Source organism: Bos taurus, chromosome 8, assembly GCF_002263795.3.
Source record: "Bos taurus isolate L1 Dominette 01449 registration number 42190680 breed Hereford chromosome 8, ARS-UCD2.0, whole genome shotgun sequence".
NCBI lineage: Eukaryota > Metazoa > Chordata > Mammalia > Artiodactyla > Bovidae > Bos > Bos taurus.
This window is the reverse complement of record NC_037335.1, coordinates 82,165,686-82,181,742: the sequence shown is the minus strand read 5'-3', so window position 1 is coordinate 82,181,742 and position 16,057 is coordinate 82,165,686. Positions and strand designations below refer to the sequence as shown.

The following is a 16,057-nucleotide window of genomic DNA, read 5'->3' as shown; positions in this document are numbered from 1 at the left end:
AGAACAGAGCTTTACCATTAGGTGCTACACTTCATTCCTGAGCACAGCACAGTGAAGCGTCAGGACTGCCTCAAAGGTGAAAATCTGTCATCCAGAGGACAGCCCTGATGACCAGGGAGGCTGGAGCCTCTCCAGCCTCAAAGCAGCCTTTGCTGGAACTCCTGGAGTAGAGTGGGATGGGGTCCACATCTGAGGTCCCTATCAGCCTGCAGAATTTGTTGCTCTGTGCTGACAGTGCAGTAGAGCATCAGAGGTGCTGACCGTCAGTGACTGGAGGCAGTGCAGATAGTGAGTAAGGCTCTGAGAGTCAGCTGGGGATGGTCATGTTTCAGATGCTAGAAGTGGAGCTGGTTGGCATTGAGGGTGGGAGGCAGAAAACAGTCTCCAGAAATCCCAAATCTCTGTTTACACATATAATGAATCTGTCTCCTTTTTGCAACTGGTACACTATTTTAACGATGTCAGAGTTGGGTCACGGTGACTATTCTAATCATGTGTGCCTACTCTGCAAGTTGGAGCTTCACTGTTAATTTGAAATGCTTGTTTTGAAAAAGTTCCATGATGCTATGGGTTGAATTCCACCCCCCCACCAAAGATATATTGAGGTTTTAACCCCTAGTACCTCAGAATGTTGCCTTGTTTAGAGTAGGGTTGTTGCAGATGTAATCAGTTAAGATGCAGTTGTGCTAGTCCAATACGACTAGTGTCCTTAGAAGAAGAAGAGACACAGAAGCAGACACACAGGGAAAACATCATGGGGAGACAGAGTGAAACTGGAGAGACACATCTTCAAGCCAAGAAATGCCAAGAATTGCCAGCCATCACCAGAAGCTAAGAGAGAAGCCTGAAACCGACTCTCCCTCAGGGCTCTCAGAAGGAACCAACACTGCCAACACTTTGACTTCTGATTCTAGCTTCCAGAATGCTGAGAGAATACATTTCTGTTATTTTAAGAATGTTTTGTGTGATACTGTATTATAACAGCCTTAGGAAACAAACACATGGAAAACTTGAAACCCATTTACATTATCATAAGATATATCAATATGAAATTTGTCAAAGCAAGAAACATTTGCCTAACAAAGAATTTGTTAGATTCTTTGACTGTAATTTCAACAGGTGTACATCTGGGGGGTTTTATCTTTACTGAGTGACAAATAAAATAGTAAGATACTTAAAGGGTACAACATGATGTTTTGATATACATATGCCTTGTGTATATACATATATATACACATACAATATACATTGTGAAGATCCTGAGTTAATTACCACATCCACCATCTCACATATTTACTTTTTTTTTTTTGGTGAAAATGTTTAAGTTCTACTCTCTTGCTGCTGCTGCTGCTAAGTCACTTCAGTCGTGTCTGACTCTGTGCGACCCCATAGACGGCAGCCCACCAGGCTTCCCTGTCCCTGGGGTTCTCCAGGCAAGAACACTGGAGTGGGTTGCCGTTTCCTTCTCCAATGCATGCAAGTGAAAAGTGAAAGTGAAGTTGCTCAGTCGTGTCCGACTCTTAGCGACCCCATGGACTGCAGCCCACCAGGCTCCTCTGCCCATGGGATTTTCCAGGCAAGAGTACTGGAGTGGGTTGCCATTGCCTTCTCCATCTACTCTCTTAGCAAATGTCAATTATACAACACAGTTTTATCAACTATGGTCACCATGCTATACCCTAGCTCCTCAGACCTTATTTATCATTGAAAGTTTATACCCTATTACCAGCCCCTTCTTGTTTCTCCTACCCTCACCCCCGGAAAACAACTTTTCTATTCTCTGGTTCTTTAGGTTTGAGTTTTTAAAACAATATATTATCTATTTCTTCCTTGCTGCGAAGGCTTTCTCTAGTTGCAGTGAGTGGGGGCTACTATCTAGCTCAGCACTTGGGCTTCTCACTGCAGCGGCTTCTCTTGTGCACAGCACTGTCTCTAGGATAAGCAGGCTTCTGTAGTTGTGGTGCATGGGTTTAGTTACCCTGTGGTATGTGGAATCTTCCTGGGCCAAGGATTGAACCTGTGTCCCCTGCTTTGGCAGGTGGATTCTTAACCACTGGACCACCAAGGAAATCCCTAAGTTTGACTTTTTAAAAAAATTACTCTATATAAGTAATACTAAACAGTGTTTGTCTTTTTCTGTCTGGCTTATCTCATTTAGCATAATGCTCCCCAGTTTCACTCATGTTGTTGCAGATGGCAGTATTTCCTTCTTTTTTAAAGCTGAATAATATTCCATTGTAATACTTCATTCATTTATTTATCTCGTAATTTTATAATATAAGAAGATATAAAATTTCCACTAATCCCCCCCATAGATAGATGTCTTCAAATCTCTTCCAGTTTATTCCACTGTGTTGTACCAACATTATCGTTTCTATGTGTACCATGACATAAAACGTTGGAAAGAACTAGAAACACTTAAATAGAGGGTGTCAAGAAGTACTTGGTGGAACCAAATGGAATTAATTGTAAGTCTGCAGAAGTGGGGGCATGGAAAGGGGTGGGTCACTCAGTGAAGGGGGGCCTGGGAGCCTGTTTCAAATCAGAAAATTTAAAGAGAAGTGTTCATCTGTAAAAGTAAATCATGAGCTGCAATTTGTAAGCTGCCTTCACCTTCACTTCCTCCAGGCCAAGGCTTGTTTGTAACTGAATATTTCTTAAGCAGTCTGTCTGTCAGTTTATCCATAGCTGAATGACAGTTTCATAAAACATCCCATCAAAAGGCAAATTCTCCATTTTATGGATTTTTACTATTGTTCCCATTTATAACTCTTCATAGTGTTTATAGTAAACAAATATTGCCACCTTATACACGAAGAACCACTGAAATGTCACTATATGATGATCCCATGGAGGGATTACATGAATCAGGTTTTTTTAAACCCAGGTTTGGGCCCATAAAGTAACAGTACATTTGCACGTTTTCTGACTTGACTTGAAGCTTATATATCTTCATTTCCTAGGAAAAGCCTACATGGGGTTCTAGTCCTTACCTAGGGCACTGTCATGATATAAAGAAAGCATGAAGGCTGTCCCTCACAGGGTGGACAGGATCCGGTCCAGAAGTAGGGGCTCATTTCTAAGAACAGAATTTGCTCTCAGCTGCTTCAGGGCTCCCTGCTGCCCCATCTTGCTGTCCCTTCCCAAGGAGTGCCCTTTCTCTCTCCTTTTGATCTGGTCAGCAGTCTCTTCCTTTCTTAGCATCCCCTCTCCCCTTCTGCATGCGCTCAGGAGATGAGGCTCAGGCACACTCTCCCTGTACTCTGTGGCTTCTGCACCTGTCATATTATTTGTTCTTCTTCACAACCCACCAGGCCACCCATTTTTCTAGGGCTAGGAAGTGTGTGGGTGCTCAATCATGTCTGGCTCTTCGCAATCCCATGGACTTTAGCCCTCCAGTCTCCTCTGTCCATGGAATTTCCCAGGCAAGAATACTGGAGTAGGTAGCCGTTTCCTTCACCAGGCGATCTTCCCTACCCAGGGATAGAATTTGCATCTCTTGAGTCTTTTGCATTGGCAGGTGGATTCTTTATCAGGTGGCTCAGCTGGTAAAGAATCTGTCTGCAACGTGGAAGACCTGGGTTCGATCCCTGGGTTGAGAAGATCCCCTGAAGAAGGAAATGGCTACCCATTCCAGTATTCTTGCTTGGAGAATCCCCATGGACAGAAGAGCCTGGCAGGCTACAGTCCATGGGATTGCAAAGAGTTGGACACAACTGAGCAACTAAGCACAGCACAGTGCACAGTGCCACCTGGGAAGCTGGGGCTAGGTTGATGTCTTTTTAAAAAATGTTTCTACTATGAAATTGATCATACATTTAAAAATGTACTTATCACTTGTATGTACATTTTAAAGAACAGTAATGAATTGTTTTTGAAACTCCCCAATTCCTTCACCTATACCCCTAGAAGTAACTGTCCTTGAATTGGTTAGTGACAAGTTATGGGTTATTCATAAGTACTGATTTTGAACTTTATAAAAATGAAATTTATATGTGCATTCCCATGAAGCTTGCTTCTGACCTAGGTATTTCACCCAAGATAATGTTTGTAAGATTCATCTCTATTACTATAAGGTAACTATAGCTCATTTATTTTTACCTATTAGTCAGATTCCATTGTGTGAATTCTCCAGTGTATCTTTCCTACTTTGATTGACATTTCAGTCATGTCCAGAGTTATGCCATCACGAACAATACTGATGTGAACATTCGTGAATGCACATCCTGGACCTTGTTTTTTTCCTTAGAGATGTATCTAGGAATGGAATTCAACCTGTTTAGATAATGTCAAATTATTTTCCAAAAGCAATGAACCCAATCTACACTCCAACCAGCAGTGCCCAAAAGCTTTCATTGTTTCAGTGTTGCTCACCCTGGCTATGGTCAGACTTTTAAACTCTGCCAGTTTGATGCATATTTCATGGTGTTTTTAAGGAAGACTTCTTTCTCATTCCCCAATTCCTAGCACCTAACAGGATTATGCAAGTTAGTAGAAGCTCACAAATCTTTCATTTGGTGGGAAAATAGCAATCGTGTAATGTGACAAGTACCATGATAGAGAAGAATGTTAAGAATACATGTGTAATTTAACCATGTGTCCCTTTAGTCTTCCAATCTAGCTGCACAACAGAATCACCTGGGTATCCTTCTCTTTTATCATTGGCATTTCATTGTGGAAAAACTTCAAACATACAATAAATTTGGGAGAATTTTACAGGGAATACGTGAGCCTAGATCCTACCATTCTCATTTTACTATGCTTGCTCTAGGGGGATCCTTTTGAAAAATGCCATTGTCCAAGGCCGGGATTCTGAATCTGTAGCTCTGAAATGGAAGAAAAGAACCTATTTTTGTTTCATTGTTTTTGTTTTTAAACTCCCCAGGTGATTTTGAGGAGCAGCCAGTCTTGGAAACCACAGACTGAAGGAACTCGCTGCAATAAATAAAGACAGATTTATCATTAGCCAGCAGTGTTCATTCTTTGTGTGTGTGTTGGGGGTGGGGGGAGTTCTGCTGGGTGTCTAAAGTCATTTTCTCAGTCCACCAGCATTCCTAGGAAATGTGTCAACCAGCATCAGTTTTGCAAGGGTGTGGACAGGTTCTTGGGAGGTGGCAGACCAGGTCTTCTTAGTACTAGAAGCCAAGAAGTATCTGGCTCCAGCCCCTCTTGATTCCTCCCTCTGAACATCACAGGCAGAGAGAGGAACTCACCCTTCAGATGCAAGCCAGCTCCTTGTCAACATTTGGGTGTTGTTATGGGCTGAACAAAATTTCCCCCCAAATTCATATGTTGAAGCCCCAGTGTCTCAAGAATATGACTGTACTTGGAGATAAGGTCTTTCAAGAGATAATTAAGTTAAAATGAGGTCATATGATGGACTTTGACCCAATAAGACTGGTGTCCTTACAAGAAGAGGAAATTCAACAGACACAAACGTAGCCCAGTCCACATGAAGACCTAGAAGGCAGCCATCCACAAGCCAAGGGGAGAGGCCCCAATAGAAACCAACCCTGACAACTTGGACTTCTTGGGCTTCTAGCTTCCAGAACTGTCAGAAAGTTAACTTCTGCTGTTTAAGACACTCTGTTTGTGGAACTTTGTTATGGAAACCCTGGAAAATGAATACAGGTACTGGGGGGTGGGGGGGGAGGCATCAAGCCTGGAGTCAGACAACAGGACAGGCAGACCCAGGCTCCTGCCTCCCCAACTCCCTGCTGAAGAGGCCTCCATCCACAACTGGCCAGAGTTGCCAGAGAAGGCACCACTGGACAGTGTCCTCCCCGTGGAGGCTGCAAGGAACAGAAGCGCACATCTCGCCAGGCACTTGCTCGTCAGAGGGTCCATTTCACAAGCGCAAGAAGCGCTGCTGTCTATATACATGAGAGGCCCTCAGAGACACGGGCAGGCCCACCTGCGGCCGAGTGGCCTCTGAACAGGGGGCAATGACAGGGCTCAGGGAGGCCTTACCCCTCCTGTTGCGCCTTAAACCGTCCCCCAAGCTCCACCAAACCTCGCCTTCACACAGCCTCTTTCTCTTATAGAGTAGAAATGAAATTGGGCTCACTGCTCCAAATCTTGAACCATATAGCACAAGGAAGTGAACTTTGATTCTACACCTTTTTTCACCAGTTTTAAGACACATGATCTGAGAAGCAACAATGTAAATTGTACAAAACAGCATCTTTTGTCATACCGAGGGTATTTGTTTCAGACAGTAAATTTAAAGTCTTCATACTTAAATAAAAATATAAATTATGCAAGCACATATGAAAACAACTATTTTCCAAGGACATAGCTTTGCTTTGTATCCCTGTAGCAATAGTGCCGTTACTGTTAAATGCAAAATCAGAACTGTAAGTGTTGCTGTTTTTTAAAATTGAAGTATAGTTGATTTACAATATTGTCTTAGTTTCAGGTGTACAGCATAGTGACTCAATTATTTTTTTCAGATTATGTTCAATATAGGTTATTACAAAATATTGAATATCCTGCCTGTGCTATATAGTAAATCCTTGCTGCTCATCTATTTTGTGTAAAGTAGTTTGTATCTTTTATATCCCATACTCCTAATTTCTGCCACCCTCTCCCCTTTGGTGAATGTAAATTTATTTTCTTGGTCTGTGAGTCTGTTTCTGTTTTGTATATAGAATTCATTTGCATCACTTTTTAGATTCTTCACATATGTGATATATGGTATTTGTCTTTCTCTGACTTACTTGACTAACATACAATATTCTCTAGGTCCACCCATGTTGCTGCAAATGGCGCATTTCATTCTCTTTTATGGCTGAGTTTTATACACACACACACACACACACACACACACACACACACATATATATATTATATATCACATCTTCTTAAGCCAATTGTCTGTTGATGAGCACTAGAGTTGTTCCCATGTCTTGGCTATTGTAAATAATGCTGCTGTGAACACTGGGGTGGGTGCATGTACATTTTTGAATTAGAGTTTTTGTCTTTTCTGGATAAATACCCAAGAGTGGAGTTGTTGGATCATATAATGGTTCAATTTTTAGTTTTTTAAGGAAACTCCAGAAGACACCACCATTATAGCAGAAAGTGAAGAGGAACTAAAAAGCCTCTTTAAGAAAGTGAAAGAGGAGAGTGAAAAAGTTGGCTTAAAGCTCAACATTCAGAAAACGAAGATCATGGCATCTGGTCCCATCACTTCATGGGAAATAGATGTGGAAACTGTCAGACTTTATTTTGGGGGGCTCCAAAATCACTGCAGATGGTGACTGCCGCCATGAAATTAAAAGACACTTACTCCTTGGAAGGAAAGTTATGACCAACCTAGATAGCATATTCAAAAGCAGAGACATTACTTTGCCAACAAAGGTCTGTCTAGTCAAGGCTATGGTTTTTCCAGTGGCCATGTATGGATGTGAGAGTTGGACTGTGAAGAAAGCTGAGCGCCAAAGAATTGATGCTTTTGAACTGTGGTGTTGGAGAAGACTCTTGAGAGTCCCTTGGACTGCAAGGAGGTCCAACCAGTCCATTCTAAAGGAGATCAGTCCTGGGTGTTCATTGGAAGGACTGATGCTGAAGCTGAAACTCCAGTACTTTGGCTACCTCATGTGAAGAGTTGACTCATTGGAAAAGACCCTGATGCTGGGAGGGATTGGGGGCAGGGGAGAAGCGGATGACAGAGGATGAGATGTCTGGATGGCATCACTGATTTGATGGACATGAGTTTGAGTAGACTCCGGGAGTTGGTGATAGACAGGGAGGCCTGGCGTGCTGCGATTCATGGGGTCGCAAAGAGTCAGACACAACTGAGCAACTGATCTGAACTGATACTGTTCTTCATAATGGCTACATGAATTTACATTCCCATCAACAGTGTAAGTAGCTTCCCTTTTCTTCATACCTTCTCTAGCATTTATTTGTAGACTTTTTGATGATGGTCATTCTGAGTGGTGTGAGGTGACACCTCATTGAGTTTCTATGTTCATTTCTCTAATAATAAGTGGTACTGAGTATCTTTTCATGTGCCTCTTGGCCATCTGCATGTTGTGTTTGGAAAATATCTATTTAGATCTTCTTTCATTTTTTTTATTGTATTGTTTGTTTTTTTGTTACTGAGTTGTTTGAGCTGTTTGTGTAATTTGGATATATCCAAATTACACAAACAGCTCAAACAACTCATCATTAGTAAATATTGTCTCCCATTTTGTACGTTGTCTTTTCACTTTGTGATGGTTTACTTTGCTGTGCAAAAAGCTTTTAAGTTTCGTAATGTTCCATTTGTTTATTTCTGCTTTTATTTCATTTGCCTCAGAGACTGATACTACCATAATTTATAGCAAAAAATGTCTGTCTGTGTTCTCTTCTAGGAGTTTTAGGATGTCATATCTTATATTTAGATCTTTAAACCATTTTGAGTTTATTTTTGTATATGACATGAGGTAGTCAATCTAATTTCACTGATCTGCATGTAGCTGTCCAGCTTTCCCAACACCACTTGCTGAACAGATTCTTTCCTCCACTGTGGATTCTTGCCTCCTTTGTAATAGATTAATTGGCCTTAGGTGCATGGGTTTATATCTGGGCTTTCTGTTCTGTTACATTGATCTTTATGTCTGTTTTGTGCCAATACCATGTTGTTTTGATTATTGTAGCTTTATAGTATGGTCTGAAGGATTTTATCTCCAGTTTTGTTCTTTTTCCAGACAGAGGGTATTTTTTATATTTACTACATTTAATATCTTTTTCAGTCCTCTTTGATACAATTGGAACTTTTTGATAATTCTTCTGACCTGCTTGATTGCAATAAGTTGTTTCCCCTGGCTCTGATCTGCCACCATCACCATCACCACCAGCCAGCCTGGGCACACCTGCCTCCCATACTTTAAAAATCTTCTTTGGCATTTCATTTCTTACCACATTCTGCATTGGCAAGGCTGCCCCTGAAGGTCTCCATAGAGGGAGTCCTCTGATCAGAGAAAGTTCAAGAGTAAACAACTTGGGTCAGTTTCGTTTTTTGAGGTAGGAGGTTCCACAGGTATCTCTTTTCCCTGCTTCTTTTCCTTCTGAGGTTATTGTCCTACCTTTGAATACTACAACGTCTCCATATGTCTCCACATTTGGTAATGGTGGCCCTTAAAAGTCTTTGGTTTATGACTCCAACAGATCACACTCAAACAAAGCTCGTTTATGACACTCCAGGTCTCATTCCACCCATTTTGTTTCCAAGCTGTTTGTGCAGGTTTTTTTGCTCTGCAATCCTGTTTTACTTCTCATTGTTGTTAAAAAAATTATTCTTTTTCTGTTTCAGCATTGCAGTTACCACTATAATTCAATTGTTCATTCAGTCTCCTAATTCCAACCAACCACCTTGAATGCTTCTTACCCTTCAGTCCTCAAAGCCCCAATTCTGTAAGTTGGTTTGTCTTGGGGTAGGTATCCTCCTGACAGGAAGAGAGGGTAGTCATTTTAGAATGGAAATCTCTACATTGGGCAAAATTACTTTTTATGAAAGCTTGGTCTGTCTGATCCAGTATTAAAGAATGACCACACCAAGGGTGACTGACAGAGTATGAGAGTAGCATTCATCCTGAGATGGAGACATTCTCAAATGTGGACAAATGTTTCTCCTGAACCCTCAGTTATTCATTTGAAACCCTCTAGTTGCTGGAGGTTGCAGCAGGGACGGGATGAGTAAAAGTGCTGAGGCACCCACATTTAGTGGACCCAGAAAGAGGGGAGCATAGAAAGAAGAATGTATGTGCATGCATGTGCCTGTCTGTGTGTTTATGTGTGACAAGGGTAACAACTGTATCTCAAGTAGCAGCAGATATTCAGAGACAAACAGCCAGGAATGACCTTGCCCATCAACAAATTTGATCATGCCCATGTGGTCTGTTTTCAGACCTGTTTCAAAAGGTCCCTCCATTATTCCATCCTCAGATGCCCCATGTGTCTCCAACTGGTCCTGCTTTAATGCCCCGAAATTTCCAACTTGGCAACTTATTCCTCTGGGCATGCTCTAAAAGTCCAAGTTAACTTACAAATGTGTTGTCTAGTGGCCTCATCAGCCACTAACATCTTGATGCCAACTGGCTTATCAGATCGGGCAGGCTACAACTGAGCTCTGCTGTCTGGAAGCCTTGACAGTCATTGACACCTCCATGCGAAGAGGGTTATCAGAGGAGGCAGCACTGGAGCTGGCTTTGTAGGAAGGGATGAGACACAAACAACTTTAGAATGGTGGAGGCAGCTGCTTGATGAGAAAGAGCCCACTTACCCTGGCAAAGAGTCTCGGAGAAATGCCAGAAGGTACCAGTGCATGGGGGGATTGGAGAACACATGTCTCAGAAGTGATGATTTAATGTTTCTAACATCTAGGAGTGAAGAGAAGAGAGGGCATAGTACTGAGATAATTTTCAAAACCTGATTTCAGAAGAAGGAAAGGAAGGGCAAGCTGCTATTGAGGGAGAGTATTTCCAGTGTGCTCTCCTCTCCTTCCTGACCTTTCAAGTTCTGACACCAAAGGTTCTATCTCCCTGATTCACTAAACCACCACTGCCCAACTTCAACAGTTCACATTCAAACCAAGCTCATCTTTGCTCCCAACTATAAAGCATTTGATTGAACTGTGACATTAAGACCTTCAGTCTTAACTAGTGGAGGTGAGACCACAAAATCTGGGCAGCTCTGTAACCTCTCCGTTCTTTACTATAAAGGGGTAACTTCACAGGGGGCTCGTGAAGCTTCAGGGCCCCTCCTCCCACAGTTCCCCTTCAATGGCCCTGTACTTGATTTTGTTTGTAATTTGGACTTCCTGAAGAAGCTGTCTCCCCTTACCAAACTGCATATGCCTGAGACCCCACCAAACCTGGGTCCACCCCTCATTATCAGCCTTGGCTATACTCATGGAGCAGGTAGCCAAATGTGCTTGTGCGAGGGTCTTCATTTGAACTGGGAAAGGCAAACTCCACAATTCTGCTGGAATTTCCCTGCAAAACTAGCTTACCTAACAACTTTATATTCTGGGCCATTTAAAAGTTGTTCGCTAAGCTGTTTCCTCTTTTTCTTATCCCCTTTCCTCTTTCATATTCTAGATCACTCTACTTGTAGATGTACTTATACCTTCTTCTTCCTTGTCCCCACCCACTCTCCCCAACCCAGGTTTAGAATAGGGTATGAACAGAATCCTTTGATATGACACCAAAAGGTAGTCTTTCAGAGGGAAATGTTGGTGGGTTTGTTTTCCCAATCATTATAACACAGAATCCATGTTCAGCTAATATCCATTTGAGACCATTTTATACTAAAGTCAACTGGTATGAAATGATAACCACTTTTTGGACCAGCTTAATTCATAGGGCTCCCCAGTATGCCAATGTTTAATTACTTAATGTGTTTCAAACACAAACACCCTGTAAACTCAAATGACCCTGTTAAAGAATGGTATATCATCTTTGGGGTAAGGAGATGACTTGTGATTTGGGGGGGGGGCAGTGGGGGGAAGGACGCTACATGTGCCCAGTCCTGTCTGACTCTGTGTGACCCCATAGACTGCAGCCCGCCAGGCTCTCTGTCCATGGAATTTTCCAGGCAAGAGTACTGGAGTGGGTTGCCATTTCCTTCTCCAGGGGATCTTCCCCACCCAGGGATTGAACCCCTGTCTCTTGCGTCTCATGCATTGACAGTTGGGTTCTTTACCACTAGTGCCACTGAGAAGCCCCTTTGTGACTTTCAGGTATTGTTTTATTTTGTTTTAATGACAACATGTACACACCCACCCACCTCTAATCACACTGTCAGCCCAGAATGAGGTGAAAAAAGGCAGGCTTTTCTTGAAGACCAGCTAGGTAACTCCCGATAGTTTCAGTAACTTGTTACCCCTCCCCCCATGTATCTGTAATTCATCTTTATTCAAAACGGGGTACATTTAAAATAGCACCTTGCAGCGGTCTGAATGTGAAACAGTTTACCCTACAGGTTTGAGTAGATTAAACATCGCAGCAGAGTCTCTCCTGACTAGGACTTTCCATTTAGGGTAAGAGGCTGAGAGCCACAGCACTTCCGCCTAGCCCAATCACCCAAGCTGGCCTCGTTTGGGAAGGCAGCGTGGGTGGGAGCGTTTGGGTGGCATACCCCAAAAACCACAGTAATTGGAAGGGAAAAGAGCAAATATCAATTAGTGATTCCTCAGCCAGCTACCAATCTTGGTTTCCAAGGGATTCCACTTTAGTCTTACTTCAGAAGTAGCAGCTTCCCAGGGACCTCCGACAGAAGCTGCACGAATCCACATACATCTTAGTACACTGAACATTTCCCCGGGGAGACTCTTGTTATCTGCCCGGCTTCCCTGGCTCTCTGCCTCCCTGTCAGCCTGTGGGCCTGTCAACCAGAATGCTCCCAGCTTCTCGGGGCTTCCGTGGGAATGCGAGCGGGAAAGGGCTTTGAGAACTGAAGACAGGAAAGTGGTGTTCCTCTGCAGCGCTCTGGGCACCCCTCATTTCCCGGAGCGCCGAGGATGCTAAAATGAGCTTCCCTGCTCCCCCCAGCACCGCCCACTCGGGGGTTTGGGCAAGTGGCTATTTGTTAGCAAATAACGTGTGTGGGGTTGGGGAGCAATAGGTGCGGAAGGCGAGATGTTGAGCGGAGACCCCCCGCCCGGCGACCCCCCGCAGACAGAGCCGCAGGGGGCGGGGAGGGGCGGCAGGGGCTCGTAGGAGCTCGCTCGGCGGGGCGCCTCCCAGGAAGGCGGGGAGGGGAGCGCCTGTTTACCCAGGAGGGCTGTGCTGATAGCACGTTCCTCGAGTTTACTTTGCTTTCCTTGAGTTTATTGTAAAGGGGTAAAGTTTTCGGATCTGTCACGTGACCCTGACAGGTCCTGCCTATGGCGCGGCAGACCACCCACGCCGAGGGCCATGGAACTGCTTAATAGAAACAGGCTTGTAATTGTGAGTCCGCGCCGCACTCCGCCGAAAGCCTCCGGCGGCCCAGCGCGCCGGGGTTTTTACACTTTCCGTTCCTTTTGTAAAGACGGAGGAGGAGGAGGAGAAGACGAAGACGAAGAAAAAGACGACGACAGGGAAGACAAAGAGATCTGCGGCGACAAGACTAGGGGGAGACGAGGGAAGACGGGAAGAAGACGGAGGAGCAGAGGACCAGGAAAGGGGGGCGCGGGGGGGAAAAGGAATTGATGTGAAATCCAAGCGCAGCGTCCGCGCCATCGGCACCCGCGCTCCGGGCAGGGCTTGACGGCCGGCTATGGTGAGTGCAGCCGGCTCGGCCGCCGCCGCCACCTCGCCCTCGCGCGGCGTGCGCCCCGGGAACGCGGGATTGCGGGTACTGGCGGGCGAGCGGGCGGGGCGGGCGGCGCGCCGGGGCCGCGGGGCTGGGTGGGCTGCGCCGGCGGGGCTCAGGGGCGCCGGCCCGCGCCTCCAGGCTCGCTCGCTCGCACGCTCCGGGCCCCCGCCCCCCGAGGCCGGCCCCGCGGGGCGGGGAGGGGGCTGTCTGCGGCGGGCCCGGCCGGGGAACGGCTCCGAGGGGAATTCTCACGGAGGGGGTCGCCTGGGATCCCATTTTCACGCTTGAAAGGGTCGCCACCTTGGCTTCCGCTCATCAGCCTGGTGGTGGCTACTGACTGCCAGCGGAGGCAGAGCGCTGGGGATGGAAGGCTGGTGCGAAGAATGACAGCGCCGGGGGGAGGGTGCGGGCCGGGAGCGCGCGCACCCGGGCGAGTTCTCTAGTCTCCCGGGAGCTCGGGGAGGTCTGCCCGAGGGGCTGGGCGTACGCTCTCGCACCCCTACCCAGTGTTCTCGGCACCTGGGCCTGGACTCTGAGTGGGACACCCAGAGCTAGGAGAGAAGTACCTTATCAAAACCCGAAGCGCAAGCATCCTTTCTCCCGGTCGCCGTTGGTGGGAATAAGGGCCAAAGGGGCTTTCCTGGGTTCAGGAAGGGGCCACGGGTAGGAGAGGTATGTGTTGACTCTTGCACCCACGGAATTGGGCATTCTGGTGCCTGCCAACCATTAAAGAGGTGGGCGGCTAGCCCGGTGCTGAGATGGCTAAGTAGGGCCTGAGGGGGATCCCTGAGGTGGGCCAGACTGATCCAAATCCATGTAGACCTGGTGCCAACCGTGGGACCACAAGACCTCCAGAGACTGTACCTCGGAGGTGACATATACTGTGTCTTCAGGTATTTAAGTTTCTGCTAAACATGATTCCTACTTGGTGGATGAGCAATAAACTCCAAATTTTCAGATCTCGATTTCCATTACCTAAGAAGAACCATATGGATTGTTGTCTATGGAAGACACCTAGAGACCTCTGTTTTCATAGACATGGGAGAGAAGACTATCTTCTTTCCTTTCTAGCCTTCCTTCCTCTCTAGGGAGGAACCATATGAAAGAACAGGAGGTAATAATAAAAACCCACTATGGGTGGTTCTAAGTTTTTAATACTTTGATACTGAGGTCTTGAACTCCCACAATAGTCCTTTTTCAGCATTTGGTGTGTTCGATTTTTTTTTTTTTTTTTTGGCTCCAGTAGTTCAACATGCAATTAATTACCTCTACAAAGAAAGACAATGCCTTTTGGTGTCACCCTTTGTTACTGTAACTTCTTATATCTGGGTGGTATAAATTGTTGCCTCAGGTGCATTGTGTACCCATGTTGTAAAACAAGGGCTTTCAGTTGTGAGTTTGTGTGTGTTCCAGTTGTCACCCAGCTTCCTTCCACAAGACTGTTTCACAGCCTTTCACCTTTGAGTCTAAGACCTTTTTCTTTTAAAATGTTGAATCAAGGTAGACACCCATTCTCAATTTGGGGTATTAGCTTCATTTCAAACTCACTGAGAAGTATATCTAATTTCTGGTTATAACCTAGTCATAAAGTAACAAGCTATTTGAATAGGAATTAGCACCATTTGGAATTATGTTGTGACTTAAAAAAAAAATCATCTTCAACTTTCTACAGATAGAAAAACTAATGAGGCAAATCAATATAGGTTGAATAGATTAAAATATCTGTCTTCCCTATTTTGTCCTTTCTCTCTCTCTCTCACACACACACCTTTTATTTTCTCCCGCCTCTGCCACAGTGTATAAAGCCCTATTGAGACGTGTAGGCGTGATGTGTAAACCGGATTAGCAGTATGAAAGAAAGACACACAATGAGCTGGAATTGTTTTACTTCCCTTTCATTTCTCATGCCTATATCTCTAATAAATTTGTTGCTCCAGCAGTGGGTCAAAGGGATCATGTTGCTCAGCTTCTTTTTCATGCAAGACCCGATGGCAGAGATCACTGAAATGAATGGTGTGCCTTCTGCCAAATGCAGAGTTTGATATGGATATATTAGATGGGGAGTTAGAGACGAGGAGAGAGATGGATGGAAGAATGTTGGAAGTTTGGGTCTTTCCAGAATACGTCTCTATCTCTTAAAGTAATGTGGCTAAGAAAATATATAGACAAGGGAAGAAATAAATATAAGGGTCAATGCTGTTTTCTTTCAAGTTCATTGTAGACTGAGCATTTTCTCTGCAGTTAGTGACATTCCCAGCAAGAGAATACCAATCGCTTTGGCACCGTAGAAAGTCTTATGTCCCTTTTCCAAATTAGTATGTGTACCTGGAGTAATAAACATGAAGATTTCAGGGACCTTCTCGGGACATCTCCTTCTACCACCGCCCCCCCCAAGCTCACTGCAAGCACACACACAAAAAAAGCCAGTGCTCCTGGGTTTGTGCTGTAGACCCCTCATTTACTCTTTTGTAGAATTGGGAGCAGCTTCCCATTAAAGGAGATCAGGGGTAATTAGCAGCATTATTTTGACAAGTTGGCTAGAGCTGTTCCCTTTCCTCCAGTTCTGGGGAGGGGGAAATACGGGAGGAAACAGAAGGTTGAAGGGAGAAGGGGAGGGGAGTCATTCTTAAGGGGGTTACATTCTGGGGCTGCTGAATTGGTTTTTTCCCTCCCCCTTTTAGACTCATTTTCTACCATCACCTTTAAGCAAATACAAAAGCTGCCAATGAGGAAATAATAACGCACTCTTAGGGAGCCAAAAAATGGCTTG

The 16,057-nt window shown here is 44.8% G+C and overlaps 1 protein-coding gene across 1 annotated transcript in view; it reads left to right on the top strand.

Annotated features, from left to right (window-relative positions):
- The first annotated feature begins 13,178 nt into the window (after positions 1 to 13,178).
- Positions 13,179 to 16,057, top strand: part of PTCH1 (patched 1) — a 70,437-nt gene continuing 67,558 nt past the window's right edge. Inside the window, exon 1 of the mRNA XM_024995742.2 lies at positions 13,179 to 13,251. Within this exon, the coding sequence (XP_024851510.1) occupies positions 13,249 to 13,251 (3 nt within the window). The 5' untranslated portion in view covers positions 13,179 to 13,248. The remainder of the gene's footprint in view (positions 13,252 to 16,057) is intronic.